At 39.1% G+C, this 24,073-nt stretch overlaps 2 protein-coding genes across 2 annotated transcripts in view; both read right to left on the reverse strand.

Moving 5' to 3' along the window:
• The window catches only part of nrsn1l (neurensin 1-like), a 207,699-nt gene extending 190,730 nt beyond the window's left edge, over positions 1 to 16,969 (reverse strand). The window contains exon 1 of the mRNA XM_084130673.1: positions 16,705 to 16,969. The gene's annotated coding sequence lies outside the window, so the exon portion shown is untranslated. The remainder of the gene's footprint in view (positions 1 to 16,704) is intronic.
• A 2,549-nt stretch (positions 16,970 to 19,518) lies between these two features.
• sox4a (SRY-box transcription factor 4a) lies at positions 19,519 to 23,229 on the reverse strand. The gene has a single exon (XM_084131006.1). It carries the CDS (start codon positions 22,339 to 22,341, stop codon positions 21,259 to 21,261), a length of 1,083 nt encoding a protein of 360 aa, XP_083987132.1. The 5' UTR covers positions 22,342 to 23,229; the 3' UTR covers positions 19,519 to 21,258.
• Positions 23,230 to 24,073: the final 844 nt, after the last annotated feature.

Genomic DNA, 24,073 nt, shown 5'->3' on the forward strand with positions numbered 1-24,073 from the left:
ATACACTGTCAACATACAAAATAAATATTGTCCAGATAATATTTTAATTTAGTATATTTAATTAAAATATAGTAACAATATGAATGTCATACAATACTTTATAAATGTGATTCAAATATCACTCTTAATATTTTCACACACTGTATAAATAGGCCTTTATTCAAGAAAATATACAGCTGCCTGTATATTTTAGGAATTGGAGCCCTTGCAATTTCTGGGGGACCTTGGCATCAAAAAGTATGTCCCAGACCGAAATTAAATTAAATATAGAACAAATTGAGACTTTTTCCACCCAATAAACTCTCCACTAGAGTTTTCAAAGTAATCCCATTCCCAACAATGTTTTTAACACTTTTTTTTTTGCCAACATATTTGTCAGATTTGCCAACAAGTCATCTGAAATCAAGAGTTACGAATACAATATAAACTCAAATATTTCTCATCAAATTTCAATAGCAAATTATCCAAGCATTCATCTTACAGCCGTCTAATTTGTATCCATTATATTTCTCCTAAGAAATTTAAGGAGAAACATCTGTTACGAGGTTAATTCTTAACTGAGTAATTCATTAATTCCATTAAGCTATGAAAGCGCAACATCAGAGGGATAAAAATTTCTCCTGGGCTCAGTTGCTACCATGTTTGTTGATGTCTCCTTTTACTACCAAGTCATCTTATGAAACAAGACCTATTTGAAAGGCTGAAATGAAGAAAACAGAGGCTTTTAAGTCGCAGATTATGTTACGACCTGTCACAGGAAAAGAACCAGATATAAACGTATGCCTTGCTTAGCATCAAACCGATGAGCGTGGGGTAGATGAAACCGGTAGCATGCTGAGAATTGTGCATGTGTTAAAGTGAGAGGAGGTGGGTGTGCTCCTTTCCTTGCATGTGTGAGGTGGCCAGAAAGTTGTGTATTTTTGTTTAAAGTCGGTGCCCAAGTAAAACATAAAGGCATCATTACTCGTGTGGACCCTTGCTGAATGAGAAACCTCCCCGCGTGAGCACTGAGGCCGCCTTATGGATAACATACGTCTGCGGGGGGAAAGGGAGGTATAGAGAGCTATGAAATGAAAATAAAAGCTGCGAATCAATAATCATGTTTGACAACGGCAACTGACTGGAACTGGAAATATTTCAGAAAGGAACGCAAGTGTGCGAGATGCAGCAGTTCACAGGGTGTGTTTTGTCAAAGGCGGCCACTGTTACCGCTGCCAAAAGTTGCATTCCACCCCCAGACTGGACGGCTTTAGGATCTGCACTCAGGCAGGAGGGGGGAGGTTGGTGATTTTCATCATACTTCACTAACGCCCTGTGTTTTGATACCGTCAGAATTAATGAGGAACATGTCCACCTTGCACATACATCAAACATCTAGTCCATACATCAAACCACAGGCTAGGAAAATAAATGCTGACTTATCATACAACGGCTCAAGTTCTTTCTAGTTTCTCCCCAGAAAGCAATACATATTCCCTCAAATATGTGGTTATTTTGAACTTCAAGAAATTTTATATAGATGTTTTAAACAACTGACTGAAGCTTAAAGTCTTGAGCACAGAATAATGCTGTTGGTTGTGCCCTCACAACACTTTATTTAGCTGAATTCCAACACTGCAAGTGAGAAAGTTTGTGTATGTGTTTCTGCCCAGTCAGCCCAATGTCAGAAAGAAATGATGTGCATGCAAGGAATCAGGCAGTGGATTAGACCACACTTTCAACTATGCTGCTCTCCCTCTCTTAGAATATTATGTAGAGTGCATGTACAGTATGTTTTAGAAGAGATCGGGTTGATTATAAGTCATCATCATATATACATGTGAGGAGAAATTGTAAAAGCATATACGTGCATTTCAGAGCGTGTTTGTATTTCTAATTTATGGGGACAAGTTTGCCCTCAGATGGGAACCAATTCTGAAAAACCTTAAGGGAATTTCCACAAAACAAAGATAAATAAGGATTAGAATACTTTACGTATTAGTGCTTATCTTAACTTTATTTAGAACAATAGGAGCCTATTTAATTATTATCTAATTATTTTTTTCCCCAAGAAAGATTTTATTTATTTATTTTTTACATGGTGACATTTTCATTATACACGCACACACATCTTCTCATTACTGCTTTTAATTCATGCTTAAAGAAATCTAGGCTTCAACTCTAGAACAACAAAAATGGAACAGCAAAATGTGCACGATGAGATTTATAGTGAGTTATGTGATCTATTTCACATTTTATGTAATATAGTCTGATTACTTTTTGATTACTTTTGACCTAGCTGTATCTTGAAGCATATTGATATAAAAATTCTTAAGTAAGAACTTATTCCACTCTTTGTTATCAACAACAATCAACAAGCTCTCTGGAACTAGGGATGCACAATATATCGGCCATCATAACGGTATCGGACGAAATATGTTCATTTTTAATGTTATTGTTATCAGCCCGATAAGAAAATTTGGCCGATATATTAAAACCGATAAATAATTGATTATATCCTTTAGCTGAGATGCTTCAAATGCGCACTGTTCGCTATGATGGTTTTGAATTGCTTGAAATATGATTAGAATCACTTTAAAAAAAAGAAAATACAGTTAAGTGCAACATGCAGCACAAGTTTGTCATATAGGCTACATACAAATTATAATGACAACAATATAATTGTGTGCTTGGGACATGACTTTTAACCAGGCTTTCAAAAATTATATAAAAATTTGGATTTGGATTTATATTTATCGGCCAATAAATTGGTTATCGGCTTTTAAATATAAAGAATTATCGGTATCTCCCAAAATGTTCATATCTCTCACCCTAGTAGGAACTGCAGGGGGTTCGTAAATTGATGAAAAGCTAATAATGAATTAAATCTTAAAGGCACACTATGTAATTTTTCACCACTGGAGGTCGTTTATTCATAAAGGCGTAGCTTGATGATGCCTTGATTTCGCGCAATCATGGGAGTTGTTGTCTTCCCCCTACAGCCGGTGGAGAATACAACGGGACTCGGGCAGAAATCATATTCATGGATGACCAGTAATGTATTAAGATTTATTAACGTTACGAAAGCCGTTGGAGCTGAACGAGGCCGCTGGAGCGATTGCTAATGAGAGACAAGCACGACACACAGCTCGAGAGTAGTGGATCTTTTATTATGCCGCAGACTGCTCCGCTTCTTCTGGTCATGCGTATGAGGGGTAACGCAGCACTGTTTTATCATATTAGATGCATTTGAGTGTGTTGAAAGTTGTTATAATGCTACTCTGCATTTGCTCAGGGAAGCTTCTATATGAGACACTTGTTGCACACTTGTAGCTAGATCGATATTAGGCATGACAAATATGGTAGGCCTACTCAACGAGATTTAAACAAAAAGACTGTATAACAATGATTTTTTTTTTTTTTTTTTTTTTTTTTGCCGATTAATGTATCCAAATAGTTGCTCATCTATGTCGGAAATCGAGGGTTTTAAAACCCACTAAAAATTATTTCCTTGTTTGTGCCGTTTAATTATAGCTGCCTAACTAGTAGCAGTTCTTGTGTGCACAATTCCACAAAACTGGAAAACTTTCCAATATATATTAGCAATAGGCTTTTTTAGAAAGGAAATTTTAAAAGATAAATTTAGGAGAATTAGGGAGAATCACTGAATTATGAATAATTTGCTGCCATTTTGTGAATATCAAGTAATCATGTAATCCATAAAAACTTAACTGTAGTCTGATTACGAGTATTTTAAAATGCAATATAATCTAACTACAAGTAGGCCTATTTAATTTCCATAATGTGATTATGTAATAGTGTTGTCACGATACCAAAATTATTGTTTCGATACCGATACCAAGTCAAGTATTGCGATTTCGATACTTTTTCGATACTTTTCCTGAAAAGGGAGAAACACTCTCAAATATCATTGCTGTGCTTTATTTTAAAACCGGGACAACATTCTAATCATATAACACACTAATAAATGAACATATGAACAGCAGATATATTAAACATTTGAACAAAATATGAAATATCAAAATATAAAAAATATATTAGAGCAATGACATTCAAGGTAACATTTTTTATAAATTTAGCAGCATTATCTCATTTATCATAAGAAACATAAGAGCTTTATCTTGATTCTGAATTCTAAATATATAGCAGCAAAGACAACGTCGGCAGTGTTGACGGCAAAATAGGCTACATAATAATTCGTTCTGTATTGAGAAGTGCAATATTTGAAAATCGATAATATTTTTTTAAATTACATTTATATTGTATTTATGTCAAAACTTTCAAACATCAAAATGTCATTTATTAATATGTATTCGTGTCAAAATGACATAGAAACATCTTTTCCTATTCTATTTTGCCTGGAAACGCTTCCAACACGCTTGCGTGTCGCGTGAAAAATAGGCGTTGGTTCTATTTCTAGCATGCACGCGTTTTCCGCGCGTCTCGAGCTGCGCCCAGACGCGTGTCACGCAGGCAGTTAACATGGGAGCCGAAATGAAAACGGACACGACACGCAGCCAGTGTGTCGCCGGCCTTACAAATCTGGAACGCGGTCATTCTTAGAAGTATCGATACTAATAAATTAAGGAATCGTGACGTTTTTAATTTCCGATCTACTTTTGAAGTATCGGTGCACCGTGCAACAGAGCAAGGTAGGCAACGTACTTCCATATGTCACTCCTCGCGTCATCTTTTTCTACGAGTCGTGGGCCACTTGTGCTCGCACATGCAGCCATCTCGCTGTAGCGTTTTGTCACATGACACTGACAGCGGCAGGTTCTTTGCTGCGTGCGTCAGGAAAAAAACACAGACGTCCATAGGGAGGCGTTTTTTTTTTTTTTTTTTTTAAAGTATCGATACTGATAAATTTAGGTATCGTGACGTTTTTAATTTCCGAGTATCGCGATACTTTTGAAGTATTGGTACACCGTGCAACACTATTATGTAATCCAGATTACATATAATCAGTTACTACCCAACACTGTGTGTGTGTGTGTGTGTGTGTGTGTGTCTGTGTGTGTGCGCGCGTGTGCGTGTGTGTAAAGCAGGGAAGAAGGATTTTCCATAGTCTCAGACCATCATCAGTTTGTATCAGAGAGCTCCATGAACTGATGTCAGATAACGGAGACATACAAAATGAGCAGTGCTGTGGGTCCTAACCAGGAGCAAAAGCAACTGGTACAGACACTACAATGTCAACACACTCCATCAAAATGACTAATGGCCTAGCACCACGTTTCATTATTTTTCATAGATCAAGTCAACATGACTGAGCTGGACTTGTCCAGGCTGAGTAAATGCAGCTTGATCCCCAACTAGTCACCTAGAGGAGTACAACATGAGTACAAACTGTTCACAGTACAGCGCAGTGAATCAAAGATTTAATGTGTGGCCGAGTTCCTTGAGGTCATAAACCTCATCAATGCTAAAGTAAACTTTGTATTAAGCAGAGCTTGGTTTGTCCCCTTTAGCTAGTAAGCAATCAGCTATGACTGCACTTACTTCAGAGCACATGAGCCGTAGTTGGCCATTACACACTGTGCTGAAAAGCCAACAGTGATGCATTAGATTCTTATAATAAAAGCACAGTGCACCATTCTAACACCCTTGATTGGTACCTTTTATAAAAGCACAAGTCTGCCACATGAATTTAGACACTTAATGAGACAGGATTCTCTTTGCACACCACAGTTAGAAAGGGATTAATTAAAGAAAAGACAAGTAAAAAGGGTAAATGGCGCCAACACTCTTCAGATTCTCTAAGAGAAGTCGGCGGAACTGCAGCATTAGGAATACAAATGTTAAAGCCGACTGAAGAACAACTCCATCCAATACTGTCAGCACAGACTCCATGAGAAGTTTTAAAACCAATTAGTGAATATTGATGAAGCAACTGAAGGTATTAGGTGCCACTAATGAATTAAAGGCTAGGAGCTTAAGACCATTATTTCCAAAGTAAAAGGCTCCACTGACAAACCACTACAAGCACTGCACTTCACAAGTGACAGATTTAGCACTTCTTTTTACACACAAATTCTTAATTACTTTATATGAGTAGAGCGCAGATGACTATGGCTACATTCACACTGCAGCCAAATGCAGTCCATATCTTTTTTTATTCCCCCTCATGTGTAATACAGATCTGCTTTTTTTTTTTTTAATAATGACATTTCACACTGAATGTCATATTAAAGATTATTATGAAATCTGTTATGTTGGTTTCATATGGTTTTGAAAAAAAAACTTTTATACCATTTTATTATTATTTATTAATATATTATAAAAAAACAACAACTTTAATAATAATTATTATTAGCTGTTAATATAAACATTATTTGTGGTGCTTGCCAAAGGCAATATTATTATATTATTATATTAAATTATTATTATGCTGTTATACTATAACAAATTATGACAAACAACTTAAGACTTTCTTTTTAAGAATTTCATCCATTTAATTTGTCTTCATTATATCATTAGGGCTGCTGTTCTGATTTAAAATTCAGTAATTATTAATTAAGAAGATGGGTATTCAAGTCATTGTATGCACAAAATTATATGGGTGGTTGCCCTGCACGCATAATAAACAAACTACAGCTGGTCCAAAACGCAGCAGCTAGAGTTCTTGCTAGAACCAGGAAGTATGACCATATTAGCCCGGTTCTGTCAACACTGCATTGGCTCCCTATTAAATATTGTATACATTTTAAAATATTGCTGATTACTTACAAAGTACTAAGGTTTAGCTCCCCAGTACTTGAGCGAGCTCTAAATGCATTATAGTCCTTCACATCTATTGCGATCTCAAAACTCTGGCCAGTTGATAATACCTAGAATATCAAAATCGACTGCTGGCGGTAGATCCTTTTCCTATTTAGCACCTAAACTCTGGAACAGTCTTCCTAACATTGTCCGGGAAGCAGACACACTCTGTCAGTTTAAATCTAGACTAAAAACACATCTCTTTAACCTGGCATACACATAGAAAATTATACATTCCTATTATTCAAATCAGTTAAATGATTATTAGGCTCCATAAATTAGGTCAGCCGGAACCGGGAACACTTCCTATAACACCCGATGTACTCGTTACATCATAAGAAGAATGGCATCTATGCTAATGTTAGTCTTTCTGCTTATTCCGAGGATTAATGTAATCAGCTGGATCCAGGCCGTATCCAGATCAGATGGTGTACCTGCGCCTAGACACGACCACAACGCATGATGTAGTCAGCCGGATCCGGGCCGTATCCAGATCAGATGGTGGACCTGTGCCTAGACACGACCATGACGTATGATGTAGTCAGCTGGATCCGGGCCATATCCAGATCAGATGGTGGACCTGCGCCTAGACACGACCACAACGTATGATGTAGTCAGCCGTATCCGAGCCGTATCCAGATCAGATGGTGGACCTGCGCCTGGACACGACCACAATGCATGATGTAGTCAGCCGGGCCGTATCCAGACCAGATGGAGGACCTAGACATGACCACAACGCATCCCTGAAGTGTCAGCAGAGATTGTGTCAACTAGACTCTCCCCTGTGAAGGCCTCATTGACACGACAGCCATTGGGAATGATCCTCAACAAACCCATCTCCCAACCCATATAGCCACATACCATTTTCTTCTGGAAACGAACTTTTTGCATTATTTTCCTGTTATCTCTGTAAAGCTGCTTTGAAACTATCTGTATTGTAAAAAGCGCTATATAAATACATGTGACTTGACTTGACAAAATAAATTGGTCAATTTGGCTTGCGGTGTAAACATAGTCATTTATTGTATACGTAGGGTCTTTAGGGTGTTTTTCCACACCAGTGCATGTATGACATATCTTAAGTCTTAAGACATGGAATTTCACTGACCCTAAACAAAAGAGTAATAAGTCTCGAATATGTAGTTCTTAATGGCCACAGTGTCTCAGACACTTTGTGTATATTGACCGAGATGCTTCCAAGAAACCAAGCAATGGCTCTCTCTCACAGTAATGCACTGTCCCCATTTAACCTTCCTTAGAGTAAAGACATAATGCACATTTGGTTCTAAGCTGCCTTGAACACCAGCTGACTGGATGGGGGTCAGGAAAGAGAGTAGAACAATCCACACCCTAACTAGTGGAGCGGCCTCCTGCAGATTGTGAACTGTCAGTACTGAAACACCCTCCGCCTACTTGCTCTAATGAATCTGCTAGAATTCACAGGCACATTGGCAGATGTTCCAAAGGTCTGCCACTCTCTCATTTGTGCCGCCCACCTCAAAGCTCTCGTTTCAGATCTTACTCTCATAATCAAGAGTCTTCTCATCTTTTCTAAACCACCGCACATTAACTAAAAACTTCTCATGGGAAAACATCTCTCACCTTCCAGTTTACGTAGCTCAGACATGGAAGAGTTCCTTGTCAATACGGTGTTCAAAGGTGATTTCTGCAAACTGCGAGTTTAGATTGCAGTGAAGACCATTTAGTCTCTCAGTCTCCACCATGTGAAAAGTTCTTAGTGACTGGGTCTCCTGTAGTCCCGGAACATTATTCAATCCTCCCTGAACCATGTGGAACTGCTTAAACACAAACACACACACAGTGTGTAAAGCCAATCTCCAACTATCACAGGACATTGACCTTCATCCTCAAGTGCAATATACAGTGATTGCTTTCACAGATGTGTTCTGTAGTAACAAAACTTATAAAGAAAGTTCCAGCAACTCATTGCCTTTCAGTTTATCTCTAATTGTCACCTTATCACATACCATAATTTACATGATTTAAGCAATCCGCCATTTTTATTTCTCGCTGCAATTTTGTAGTAACTCTAGTTACGAGAGGGTAAGTTAAAATGTTCGGTTGTTGGATGTAGTAACCCACACGCTTCATTACACCGTCGCATGTTTAACTGAAAGAACGAGCAGAGAGAGAGACCCGGTCGCGCGCGCGCTCACTCTCTCTCTTCAGAGCCAGGCGAAAGTGTAAACAAGACTTCACCGTCTCCAAACTAGACGCTGTCTTGCTCTCTCTCCCTCGCACATATTAATCAAAATAAATCGACACGGTGGTAAAAGGTCGGAAGACCAAAGTTTCATGTGTAAATACAGTAACACACCATTGCGATACATCCATATGAAGACGTTGTTCTACAGGTTCGTCGTCTTCATTTTCATCTCGCTCCTGCTCCGACTCTGGCTCGAACATGTAAGGCTGGCTGGACAAGTCTTCCGTTGTTGACATTTTGTTAATAACGTGTGAATAAAAAGTTTCTGTGCCGCTAGATAATCGTATCTCTGCTATCAAACTACAAAAATGGCCAAACGGGGTGGAGTTGAACCGAGTGTCACCTCTGCAACATGGGGAGGGGGCGGGGTATGAAGTGTCTCAATTGTATTTAAAGAGACCGCACCAAAACGAGTTGCTCTCAGACGCACATCAGAAAAGGGGTAGAAAAGGGGCCTGTGGAGCTATAATAATGAGGAATTCAGACCCAACATTGCAGTTCCGCTTTATATAGACTACAAATGTATGATTTATATGTAAAAAGGAACAATTTAAAAGCATGATATGTCTCCTTTAAATTGTCTATAACTAGCCCTGCAATGCTTGAAATAAAACTCTAATCTCTAAAAATATGATATTCAATTCAATTAATTAGTCAAAATTAAACAATATAAAATAAAATATTTCTGCATCATGTGATTGTTTTTGAGCCAGTCACCTGAGCCTGTAATATTAATTACACTTTTAAATATAAAGGTTCCAAAAGGAGGTTTTCACAGCAATGTCAAAGAATATTCATTTTAGGTTCCCCAAAGAACCTTTTAGTGAACAGTTCATAAAGAAAACACTTTTTTTTTCTTAAATGTAAAGAACATTGTAATAATCCCAAAAAAAATTGTTGTTTTTAAATTGTGCAATGAAAAGGTTCAGTGGATTTTAAAGGTTCTTCATGGAACCATCAATGCCAAAAAAATAACCTTTATCTTTAAAGGCCTTTTCACACCAAGGACGATACCTATAACAATACAGATAAAGGTATAGTTCTAAAAATCGTATAAAAGAATAGCAGAGTCCACATCACAACTTATGAGATGGCACAGAAGGAGGATATCATTGGAATCACTTTCAGAATTATTTTTTTCCAGCTGATGAACGATAAAAACACTGACAGCCAATCAGAATCCACCAGACTTTAAAGAGCTTGATAATTTAAAGCGGCAGACGCCAAAACTGCAGCGCGCGCTTAGAATAAACAGAACGTTATCATCTGCTGATGTGGATGCTAATATAGTTATCATTATAGTTTTAGTTATTCTTGCTGTAAACGGGCCTTAAGAGTGTAGGAGCAGCAGAAAAAAAGAAAAAGAAAAAAAAAATCGTGAAAACACAACCTGGCTGATAGAATCACAGAAACATTTCAACTATGCTGAGCTGTGATGTTTAATGCAGCTGACAGGAAAAAAAGTTTTATTCCATAGTTAATTTCAGTGTTATTTTAACATGTACACTCACCTAAAGGATTATTAGGAACACCTGTTCAATCATTAATTCTCATTAATGCAATAATCTAATCAACCAATCACATGGCAGTTGCTTCAATGCATTTAGGGGTGTGGTCCTGGTCAAGACAATCTCCGGAACTCCAAACTGAATGTCAGAATGGGAAAGAAAGGTGATTTAAGCAATTTTGAGCGTGGCATGGTTGTTGGTGCCAGACGGGCCGGTCTGAGTATTTCACAATCTGCTCAGTTACTGGGATTTTCACGCACAACCATTTCTAGGGTTTACAAAGAATGGTGTGAAAAGGGAAAAACATCCAGTATGCGGCAGTCCTGTGGGCGAAAATGCCTTGTTGATGCTAGAGGTCAGAGGAGAATGGGCCGACTGATTCAAGCTGATAGAAGAGCAACTTTGACTGAAATAACCACTCGTTACAACCGAGGTATGCAGCAAAGCATTTGTGAAGCCACAACACGCATAACCTTGAGGCGGATGGGCTACAACAGCAGAAGACCCCACCGGGTACCACTCATCTCCACTACAAATAGGAAAAAGAGGCTACAATTTGCACAAGCTCACCAAAATTGGACAGTTGAAGACTGGAAAAATGTTGCCTGGTCTGATGAGTCTCGATTTCTGTTGAGACATTCAGATGGTAGAGTCAGAATTTGGCGTAAACAGAATGAGAACATGGATCCATCATGCCTTGTTACCACTGTGCAGGCTGGTGGTGGTGGTGTAATGGTGTGGGGGATGTTTTCTTGGCACACTTTAGGCCCCTTAGTGCCAATTGGGCATCGTTTAAATGCCACGGCCTACCTGAGCATTGTTTCTGACCATGTCCATCCCTTTATGACAACCATGTACCCATCCTCTGATGGCTACTTCCAGCAGGATAATGCACCATGTCACAAAGCTCGAATCATTTCAAATTGGTTTCTTGAACATGACAATGAGTTCTCTGTACTAAAATGGCCCCCACAGTCACCAGATCTCAACCCAATAGAGCATCTTTGGGATGTGGTGGAACGGGAGCTTCGTGCCCTGGATGTGCTTCCCACAAATCTCCATCAACTGCAAGATGCTATCCTATCAATATGGGCCAACATATATAGTATATAGTGCACATACAACTGGCATTTTGTAGAGCACAGAGATTAAATAGATTCATCTATTTAATATTAAATAGATTAAATTAGTACAGTAATGCATGCTGAAAATTGCACAGGCGAGAAATAAAGTATGAAATCTTGTGAGCCCACAAGCTACAAAACAGCCAAACCACAGAAATGTATCTCATTCAGCTCAAATTACATTTTCTACAGGAGTCGACTAATATGGAAAAAGGAATAACAGAGGAATGGATTCAAGAAAACAGAAGTAATATGTAGGTGTCAGGGTGTGAGTGAGAAGCAGCAATGGAAAACAGGCAAGAAGAGGAAGAGGAGGGGAGGTTATTCTGGGTGGAACAAGGAAGCTTGGATGTTGTGTGCCAATCTGAACCATAAAGGGATTTTCTGATGAGAAAGCAGGAGAGAGGATGGGAAGAGAGAGGATAGGAGACTTCACAGTACAGTAACATCTGTGATGCATTTGCATTGAGCTGCGAATAGAGCACCAGGTTCATGTGTTCCTTGTGTGCTGGAGAGCAATTTGCAACAGTCTCACTGCTCAGGATATCTACACAGTCAAATTTAATATTTTATAAAATTAATACTGTACCGTATGCACCAAGACTTACAATGGCCTTAAATTTGAGACATTAAGACTTTAACGCATTCCCCGCCAGCATTTTTTTAATTATTTTCCAGCCACCGCTAGCATTTTTGATCATTTTCTCAAACATTTCATGCCCCCCAAATATTTTGTTGTATGAATATCTGAACATATATATACCAAAAGAAATAACAGAGCCTCTGCATTTAAGCAAAATAAATCAAATTAATTCTTGCTTCATGCATTCTTTTTTATTAACACTTGAATGTGGGTAAGTTTCATAAAAATAGCAACATTTTGATCAAAAAAAAAATCATGTTTTTCTAAAAAAATTCAAATAAAATAAAAGAGCGGATTCAGAGCAATTATCAAAACAGATCAGATTATAGATTGCGTCCATCAACGTCCCCAAAGCTTGCACAGTTATTATGCACATTTATTTGTGGGTGCAACATTTCATTCGGTAGCCTTATAAGAAGTTTTGATTTATATGCAGTTTAATGTTTGATTAGCACGCTTACAATGCTTCTGCTTCGCCTGTGTTTCAATCCGGAGATTCTGTACTCTTTCAGAGGATGCATAACAGTGAAAAAATGGCAAAATTCCATCAATGGTGGGGAAGCGTTGGGTCATAAATGACGGAAAATTCCGTCAATAGCAGGGAAAGAGTTTAGGCCTTGCCTGCTGCACTGTAAAAAATGAATGTAACTTTAAAGACTGTAAAAATGCTACAGTAAAAACCTGTTAATTGTTTAACAGTAAGTTCCCTTATGTGTTACCATGGTGTTCTGTATTTAACATGTGCACCTTGGCTTCTATATATTAGCATTTACCTCGGCTCGTTGAAAAGTTATTTATGCTTAACTGATGTACTTGTGATTATCTCTTACCATCTATGTTTATATGGTGGTTGTTATAGATGTTAAAGATACAAAACAGATTTTAATAGCAGTATGGCCTAGCTAAATCAACAGAAAGGCACAGTTGGATTTATGTCAATTACTATTTTAAATTGTAAAATGTACAGGGTTGCTGTGTAAACATTTTACTGTATTTTTACAGAATTATTCTGCAACCACAGCTCTTTTTTAGTTGTTGTTGTAAAATTACAATTATTTTTCTCCTTAGTTAAGCCCTGCATGATAAACATAAGCATTCAATAGAGCAATATACTCAGAAAGGCCTGTCTCAGCTCCATTGAAATACCCTATGGGGAACCAGATGTGCCCTTCAGTCCCTCCAAATGCGCAAAAGTGTGAAGAACGTAGAGCAGCTCCACTTCAAAACATATTTAATCATAAACTCTTGCAGAAAAAAGCACCGACGCACAGTCGTGACGCAAAGCTACCCTTCAAGCATATGTGCGCATTCAAACCACACATAAACATGTCATAAACTTCTACCAGTTGCTCCCAGTCAGAAACCGACAGCTTGTCACATGAGAGTGCTGGAGAACTTCAGAAGTGGTGTGGCTGGGCAGAGCCTGTGGAGCCCTGCCTGCGCATCCCTACAGTTTAGCACCGTCAGCAAATTCACACTCTGTTTCGAGACAGTAAAACATCAGGCTTTCTTGGCTGCATGGAGAGCGATAGACGGGGAGTAAGTAAATCAAAGCATATGCTGACAGAAAACTCACTCTAATTTCAAAGGCCTCTACCACGATCTTGACAAGGCCCTAAGATACCAAACTATTAAAAAACATAAGGGGGTGCCAAAACAACCGCTGTGATGCTGGGAAGAAAATGAATGCTGCGGATGATGCCTCATGTCACGGCGCAGCCGGAGAGCTTTTACTCCGAAAAAACTCTGAGATCTGAAATTAATTTCTAAAATAATGACCCTTGTGCTGAACAGATGCATAATTACACTGGAAGCCATAGGGAGGCGATGCAGTTCTCAGGCACGGAAGCGTTTTCAGGTTCATCTCCCTCATCCTAAAGCACGTCTGAGAGCTAGAAGGTGTCTATTTACCTTTCCGCTAAGGAGACAGAAGTGGGCTCATGAGTTTAAGACAATAGAGCTGCCAGAACCAGCGTTCGCTCCTCTATACCTACCTCACACACACACACTATGATTTATGGGTAGTAATTACTTCACTGCCGGTGACATCATCTCACCACGCTTCCCGCACAAAAGTGACTAATTAGCTGTGCTGTCTTCTGATGCCTGCAATGTCTTTTTTTTTCTCCTGTTTTTTTGTATGGAAGACAAGGCATGTCAAAACAAGACATTTCAACAACCCAAGGCAACACAGCTATCTCTGTAGCAACCTTTCTAAGCAGGCATACATTATACACCATGTCTGTCGCTCTCTCACACACATACACAAACACAGTGTCTCTAAACCCCTGCAGACGGCCTATAAACAGTTTACTTGGAGAACAAATGCAGTGATGGGTAGAAGTTTCCAGCTGATCCCCTTGTCAGTTTCAAAGGATGCGTTTCAAATCGCTCCATATACCCTTATACAGTGCACTATTTGAGGGGACAACCAATTGTAGTGGTGTCCGAAACCATAGTGGACATGATCAAGGGCACTTATTTGATCCCACAATGCACCTCAATAATGAGTGTATAACTGATGCACAGAATACACCATTCACTGTGAGAAAGAATTCTCGACGGAAGATATCCAGGGTCCAAATTCACTAACTCATTTTCTTTCACTGGACTATTTTAATGGAATAAAGTAGGGAAAAAGTATAATGAGGGTAGATTTTAGATACAGCCAGAAAGTATTTATAGACTTTGTGGTAGGCTGCATCCGAAAGCATAGGTAATGACTTAGCAGACAACGTTTGCACACGAAGATACATCACGAAAGTGATGATAAATGAGTGAATACTGAACTACTTCAGTAGTAATGTCTCACTAGAAATTACATCAAAAGTGGAAAAAGTTGCTCAAAAAACATGCATGACCACCAACTGCCACTTTCAGATGCCATCTATATTTTTTAGCTCAACTGTCACAGAATAGAATGCACAGGATTATGGGATAACAAAGGCAGAGAAGGATACATGCTGCCTTCAAAAATGGTTCAGATGAATCTCAGGAGACAGGAAATGAAGCTAACTATTGGATTCAGACATGCCTTGGAATGTATCCTCCGAAGGTAGCATTTTTATCCTTTCATACATGTTTGTGCATCATGTTCATAGTCAATGTGATAAACTACACTGAGGTCTGACACCTGTGAGAACTCACTTCATACATGCATCAACAATCAGCTGGTTAACAGCAAAAAAAGAAAAAAAGAAAAGTGAAATTAGTTTTGAGAAAAGGCCAATTGGTTTGATATTTTGATAACTAATGCATTCATGCATTGTAAAGTGTGGCTTTAAGTGTCCAAGATTTTCTCTCTTGGTGTTATAGCTACTACAGATCTTTCTGTATTGCACATTATTCCTTTCTTATTTTTCAGAAAAGGTTGCTTGTGTCGCATTCAATCAATATCTAAATAGTTATCTATTGTATATCATTCACGAGTGGGGGAAAAAATAACCACTCTCTGTAACACTGAACAACAAGTGTGACCTATGACTTTAAAAGGACCAAGAACACCTGTAATCATCACCACATACTGTACTGTACAACCAGTGACCTCAACATGATTTCATGTCTTTGAAAAGATGCACCAGTGAGAATGAAATACTTTGTCTAGCAAAGGAATTGAGGAAAAAAAAAAACATCCCAAAATGCTTTCTCTGAGATTGAAACATTTATTAAGCATTAAAACTTGCCATTGCACTTTCTAATACTATAACTCACTGTGATTTTTATTTATTTATAAAACAACCTTACAACCTTTCCAACTTTCACTTTTTAAGAACGCTTTTTTTCTTGATTAAAATCAATTATAATGTACATGTCAAAATAATAAACTTTAATCATATTTCAATTATAATGAACTGTTTAAATATAGAATAGTTTGACTGTCTCGTTTAAATGTAATTATTGTGACGAGTTAAATAGATGGAAACATATATAATAATATAACCATGACAATATATATAGTAATCTAATTATGAAAAAAAATACATTGCAGATTGTCTTTTTTTTTTCTTTTTCTTTTTTGCAGATTTGCTAAATTGAATTAGTGAAAAACAATCTACCTGTTGCTAACCTAGTTCTTGTCAAAATCTTGATTAACAGTCAAGATAATAATAATATAAATATATTATTATAAAGTTTAGGAGAGATGGACCAAAATGTGTGGGTTCATTCTTTGTTGATTATTCCTCGTGTCAATCGTGGTGGTGAGTAAATACAATTCCCAAAGAGCTCCTTAAAATCAAAGGCCAGGTTAATGAAAAGTCATCCAGTACTGATATTCCATTCGGTTACTGTGTTCTCGTCCCACTATCGTGTGGCCAAGTGAAGTTTGTGACCAGTCAGTTCATTACAAGATGAACAAAGGAATACTCCACTCCCCCTTTGTGCTCAACTTTGAGAGCAGACGCACCAAAACTCCCGCTAAAATATTGCAAAATCATTTACCTATGTCAGGAAGTCATCTTCGAAGAATTTTATCTAAAACTTGTTAAAGTCCATTGATGCGTGATCCCGTTTTATCGTTGTAATCCAAAAGCGTAAAACTTTCAGCGTTCAGATGTTTGGCTTGTATTGATGATAATGCATTGTCTGCACGTGCTTAGACAGCTCGATAGACCACGCCCCTTTCACCCATGACCCCACCCCCTGTCCAATACCATGCACTTAGCAGCATGACACCTACAATTTCACCTACAAACGTTTGTGAAAAACTTTATTCAAGCTTGTCTTAGGTTTTTTTTTTTTTTTTTTTTTTTTTAAGGTTAGAAAATATCAAGATAATAATAATCTTACTTTGACATGATTTTGTCGTGGACTGAGCACTCATGAATCATTTCTTAACAGCACATCCAGAGATATGTTGATTCTGAAATATGTTGATTCACATTTGTTTCTTCAATTGAATATATAGGTCACTGAGTGTATTGAGGGCTTGGTTTTTGAGTAAATTGCTTATATATGTTTGTAAATAAATATACATTCACAAAAGCTTATCTGGTTGTATTGGTGACATGCGTGGAGACCCTAGTTTGTGGATCGGTGTAAATATTTCTAAGTGTTTCTAATCTCTATAAGTGCACTGATTCAAACCATCTGTGCTGCCTTCTGCCAGTGCTAAAGAGTTATTTAGTGTGTTGATCGTGATTAATTAATCTTATTAGTAAAAAAATCTGTATTCTGTATTCTGTATTACATATATATATATATATATATATATATATATATATATATATATATATATATATATATATATAATACAGAATACAGATTTTTTTACTAATAAGATTAAGTTTAAGTTTACATGTGCTTTATTTTTTTATTCCATTTTAGTACTGCCCTTCAGAAGCTACATGAGATATGTACATGTTTTCCAGAAGACAAAATAAGTAGAACTCTGATCATCATATTCAAAAAGGTTTTTTTTTTTTTGAGATATAGATTTTCCGGGCAGTAATAAATAAATAAAAAACAACATGCAATTTTTATTATCTCTTTTATTTAGTTACAAATAGATGTATGTAACCCCGAACACGTGTGTGTGTGTGTGTGTGTGTGTGTGTGTGTGTGTGTGTGTGTGTGGCCTGGTACAACCTACATTACGGAGATGGCAATATCCGAAATCTTTGTCCTTGTGGAGACATTTTTTGTTCCCCATGAGGAAAACAGCATATAAATCATACTAAATGATGTTTTTTGAAAATGTAGAAAGTTTTCTGTGATGGGAAGGTTTAGGTGCAGGGTTAGTGTAAGTGGATAGAATATACAGTTTGTACAGTATAAAATCTTTGTGTTTATTGAAAATCCCCATAAAACACGAAAACAACGTGTGTGTGTGTGTGTGTGTGTGTCAATATATATATATATATATATATATATATATATATATATATATATATATATTGTACACACACACACACACATGTTGTGTTTTCGTGTTTTATGGGGATTTTCAATATATATATATATATATATATATATATATATATATATATATATATATATATATATATATATATATATGAACTTTGCCTGTGTCATTGACTCCAGATAACAAGTCAGTGCATAGCAAGTAACACAGATACATGAGTTTGCAACCAGCACCCCAACACAATCCATCATCCAAGTCTGCTTGACAGACTGATACATTCATATCTTTACTTTGCACAACTGTGGTATTCAAACGGCTTCCTGTCTCTTTTCTCATTTGGGGGATGTAAACAGATTAACGCAAAAATCTTTCGAGGGCCCCCTCCCCATTCCCGACACAAACCAGTGCACCCAGAAGGAATTAATTGGTTTCAGCAGTCATCCCTTCTGAACAATCCACTTGAGCGCCCCCAATGTAGCCTCCCGGCAGAGACATCTCATCTGTCTCACACTCCTCCCCCACAGAGCCGATGTCTAGACCCTCTTGCTGCAGTGTGCATCCATGCTCACACTTGACTAGGGCATTAGGTTCACACCCTGCACTATCAGTTGGGATGATGCTAGATAATGACTCAGGCCGAGTTGCAGAAACACTCAGCTCTTGAGACACTGACGAACCATCTGATCTATTTTTTCCCCCTCATGTAAACATGCCATATTGCAGGCATGTAATGTGATTATTGCATGTTTGTGATGTCTGGATCGCCTCTGTTAGACGCATACCCACCCGTCTGTGTCTTATTGCGGACAACTGGGGAGGGAGGGGTGAATGGATGGATGTTTACTAAGGACTAGAGAATTGAAACAGTGGTGTAATATTATTATGTGACAGTTCCCTGTCCCTCCAGGTTGCAACAGGCCTATCAGTCAATCTTTTGGCCATGCGTCACTACATATGTCTCATTTAGAGTGACATGCAATGATGATGCAGGGGACTGTATCAGTGGTATTGATAAATAATCTTATTTATTCTCAGCTTTTGAGCTTAATATTTTATATTGGAATGTTTTTAAGGCATCAAAGTTGTGAAACAGTTTACATTTTTAGACTTCAGAAACAAACTAGGGTTTGTTTACTGGTCTGCCATGCAAAGAACACAGTAACAGTAGTTGTGTGATTTCAAATCAATCAAAATATTTGTGAAGCCATTTTCTGTTTCAGTGTTGGCGTAGTTACTGTGTTTTGCCTTCGTGGGGCAGTGCTTCTCTCAGAAATGAACAAGCATGGTGGTGCAGAAAGATTCTTTGGTTTTATGACATGTTAAATTTAACGACAAATTGTATTAGGAAAAACAATAAGGGAATATGAAGAGAAACAGTCTTGCAACTGAGGTTCAGTTCCAGCTGATTTTATTTCCTTCTTGGAAAAAGACAAAGTTCTGTACAGAGGTCTGACAGGCAGTGACTTGACACAATTGGCTGGCTTTTGAGTTCACTACTCAAATGTTGAGATATGGTATGGCAAGACAAAACAATATTGTACACAGCATATTGCACAAAATGAAACAATAAAACATATCTATATATTCCAAAAGTCATGAACAACACTCTTAAACATAGGGATGTATAAAGATATATGTTCTCGTTCCTGTCATGATATATCATCGTCAGACATAAACACGCAATCTTTTACTTATTTTACAGTCAATGTACATAGAAATCTTCATGTTGATCCTCTGCCTTAAACACAACTGCTCTACATAAACCTGAATTCAGAAATACAAAATGCTATTCGCCATGCCATAATATACTAAAACAATTAGCTACATTTAGCCAACAAGTAGAAAAGATTAAATATCCTTGTACAATTATGGAGTGAAGACGTACTTCATTGTTCATGAATTATAGGCATTTCGACCGTATCTGTAATTCCATCCAGTGGTTAAAACCGAAACGTGTCACTATAAAAGCACAAAGAAATCGGTATTCAAAAGGTACAGTATCCCAAATAAGGACACGATAAATCGCAGCTGTCGCTGCAGCTACAGCTACATACAACTTCATTCAGCGCGCGCATCGTAGGCTAATGATGATTGGTCGTTGAAATGTAGATACTGTCTCTTTAAGAAGCCTGTGGATTGACACTGTAAACATGTTTAGGGGGCAGATTCTGGAGACAACCCAACCCCCTGGTTTTAAAAATCGGAAATCCAAACAGCGATATTCACCGATTGACACCCCCTCGATAGATTTTGTACAAAAATACACTCAGAAAATAATGAAACATTTAATCTCCGTTCCATGTGAGAGGTCATCAATTAAATAATACGAAACAAGACTAGCCCTTCCGCGAGACAGACGGACATGTGCATGTGTAGCCTATACACACAACAGAATGACTAGAACACAACTGACTGAGGGGAGCAATGTTTGGCCATTATAAATACATCGATATAAAAATGCCAGCGCTTAAAAGTTACTTGCGAGAGAACGAGGATGAAAAAAGTAAAAGGCAGAGAAAGAGAGAGAACGCTCCTCGGATGAATTTTGGTCCTGATTTGTAGTGTAAAGAGTCGAATATCATCTGAGTTGCGTCTGAATCCTGATGTCATGACGACAGAAAAGCTGGTGATTGTGATTGTTTTGTTTTTGCGTCTGATATGGCGCTGCCATTCGGTTTCAATGAATCAACACCAGTTACGCTTCTCAACAGCCTTTCGTAGTTAAATCGTAATGAAAGCATGCGATTCTGGTCTAACAAACGACTCTGGTAAACAACCTCAAGCGCGAGCACCTCCATTCAGTACCTCCAGCAAAAAAACAAGCATTTGACCAGACTTTTTTCTGTTTAAAAACGTCCCTTTTTAAGTCGAAGAGGGCGCACAACGTGAACTCGGCACCGCGCAACGCCTTCCTCTGCGTCCAAAGCGCGCCTCCTTCCAGCACCAAACGAGCAAGCTAAGCACTTTCATCTGCACTCTTGTCAGTGGATAATGAGAGCCCACAGTATCTGCTGCATGATAAACAAGAGGAATCATGTCGTTGATTCGTCTTCTGACTCGTCTCGGAGGATTTTTGCAGTCCTCCAGTCATATTTTCAAGTTCTCCTTTCAACCAGACTCATTATTAGCGCTCAATAAGTGAACACCAAGTTTGATATTGTCGATTCGAGCCAGTCCCCTGATATCATCTCGCTCACCTCTGGCGTGCAGTAGTCGGGGAACTCAAAGTGCGAGCCGGAGCCAGACTCAAAGTTGAACTCCAAATCTCTGTCCAGAGGCGCTGTGCCAAAGGTGCTTAAGCTGTCAAAGCCGGGACTGGGGTCCGCCAGCTCGTCCTCGAACTCCTCATCCGAGGAGGACGACTGCGAGGAGGACGAGTGCGAGGCGGAGGGCGTCGGAGACGGCGCGCGAGTGTACTTAAAGCGCGCGGCGGGCTCCGCGTCTTCTTTCCCGCTCGCTAGCCCGTCCTCATACAGGCTCAGCGGGTCGCTGGATTCCGCCGAGCTGCTCAGAGTGGGACTGGCCGGCACAGCGACGGAGGGCGGGCTGCTGTCAGAGCTGCATCCCCCGAACACATGCCCGCGCTTTGCTGGTTTCTCGGGTATTTGTTTGGCGGCGGAGACGGACCTGGATTTGTAGAGCGCGTGGTGGTCTGCAGGGACGGAGTGGGCGGTCAGCTCAATCGGCGTGGACTTTCTGTGCGTCCTGCTGAAAGATTTCGAGCTCTTTTTGGATGCAGACTTCGCGCCGGGGCTGCCGCTCACGCGCTCCCCCTTCTCCCCAGTCTTGCCGCTGGATGACTTCACCTTCTTCCGAGGTCGATATTTGTAGTCAGGATAGTCTGCCATGTGCTTGAGCCGCAGACGCTCGGCCTCGCGGATGAAGGGGATCTTGTCGCTGTCTTTCAAAAGTTTCCAGCGCTTGCCGAGTCTCTTGGAGATCTCCGCGTTGTGCATGTCCGGCGACTGTTCCATAATCTTGCGCCTCTCTATCTGCGACCAAACCATGAACGCGTTCATTGGCCTCTTGATGTGCCCCGATGGGGTTTTGCACCAGGCGATGTCCATTTTATCCCCAGCTGAGTTTGGGGAGCCGGGGGTCTGAGACGCGTCCATGTCTAGGTCCATCTCCCCCGAATCAATAGAATCGCCGGGGAGCACGTCGCTGTTGTTGCTGATGTGCGTTTGCTCCACCATAGCCAGGTCTGTGCCCATGCGCTACAAACAGTCTCAACTTTTAATTGCGCACGAAAATCCTACACGTGCTGCAGCTCGAGACGCGTTGATAGCGCTAAGAGTCTTTCTTCTTCACTCTTGTGTGGAATATGATTTAGTCAGTCTGGACACAAAGTTGCTGCTGCTGCTGCTGTTGCTGACTGTCTTTTGGTTCAACACGCCGTCCACAAAGCGCATATCCCTGTCAAGTCCCGGCAACGTCGTCAAAATCAACAGTCTGCCGTTCAACTGCCGGTTCGACTGAAAACGAACCCAGAGTGCGCTCTGGACGCGAAGTATCTGAAGCCGTTTAATGGAAACGGACAAGTGTCTTCATCATAGTTTGTCGTATGACCATGCGGTAGGTTTAGGCGACTGCACTTTTTCATGCTCTGAACTTCCTATCACCCTTCACAACTTTCAATACTTCTGCTAAACCGCCTCACAAGGATTTATCCTTTTCCGAAGGTATAAAGAAAAGAGATTCCAGCCAATCAGCTGCTGTCACTAGCCTATCCACAGCCAAAGCCACACCTCGTCGCCGTTCATTGGCTGAATATAGTATCTAATAATAATCGGCGCGTGCAATGAGAAGCTTTCTGTCTGACCTCATTCCATCTACACTGCAAACTTAGTTTTAAAGGCACATTATGCACTCCCCCTTTCCTAGATCGCACGCTGAATTTGGCAAGGGTGTAAGTTAGGATAAGCAATTCTGATGTTCGATTATAAGCGATAACACGGATTGAAATACAGATTGTTAAACCCAGCTTTCCACGATCAAGTGTTTACTTTTTTTCTCGCGGGTATTGCATGAATCATATGGGACTGCGAATTGTTGTTTTATTTACAATATTAAATGGCGATATGAATAGAATGTTCTAATAGTTGGTAAAAAAAATAAAAAAAATAAAAAATCGCTCAACCATTAATATTCAGCATGCACAGCACCGTGCGTTATTTATTTATACACAAAGACAGCGCGCGCCCACATGCCACGCGCTTCTCCATTCAAAAGCAGCATGTTCTTGTTTGTGTTGTTAGCTCGCGCTATAGTTATCAGGTTGCAAAAAATAAAATAATGATAAAAGTGTTTTATGGTTGGTTTTCAGCGATGTCTATTTCTTAAACAGTCCATTTCATATTCTTCCAAATTTTATATTTCTAGCTAGGCTGCTAGAATGAAGCTGATACCAGAATGCACTCACACAGCAAACAGTCAAATACAAGAGGTGAAGAAAGCGTTTGGCAACGTGACTCTGTCAAAACTGCATTCGTTCATGCCTCCAGATGGCGTACTAGAGCCAACGTAGGACCGAAAACAGTTGTTATTCCACACAGAAAGTGTCTGCTCTGAATAACTGTTAAACTAGATAAAACAGATCTGAATATGCATTACGTAATCAAGTCATCTATCATGGATAGAAAATAACAACAAAAGGCAAGCGTCTCAAGTCTCATTATTGTGAGATGTGAAGATTCATCTCCACTATCTCTGCAGACAGTGACTTCCTTAACCCTGAATCAATATAACTGAAATCAATACTTCAGTGACCTCATGGCTAAAGTATTAGTTAAAAAATAAAAAAAAGGTTAACCATTTACCACACCAATTGTACACTGTGTGCATGAGATTTTCTAAGGCAATTCTGTGGTCATTTGATTTTGAATACAGTAATCAAACACCTTTGACTGTTTAAACAGGTGTGCTGGGAGAGAATGCACACTAGTT

The sequence above is a fragment of the Abramis brama genome, assembly GCF_963993115.1.
Source record: "Abramis brama genome assembly, chromosome: 12".
Taxonomy (NCBI): domain Eukaryota; kingdom Metazoa; phylum Chordata; class Actinopteri; order Cypriniformes; family Leuciscidae; genus Abramis; species Abramis brama.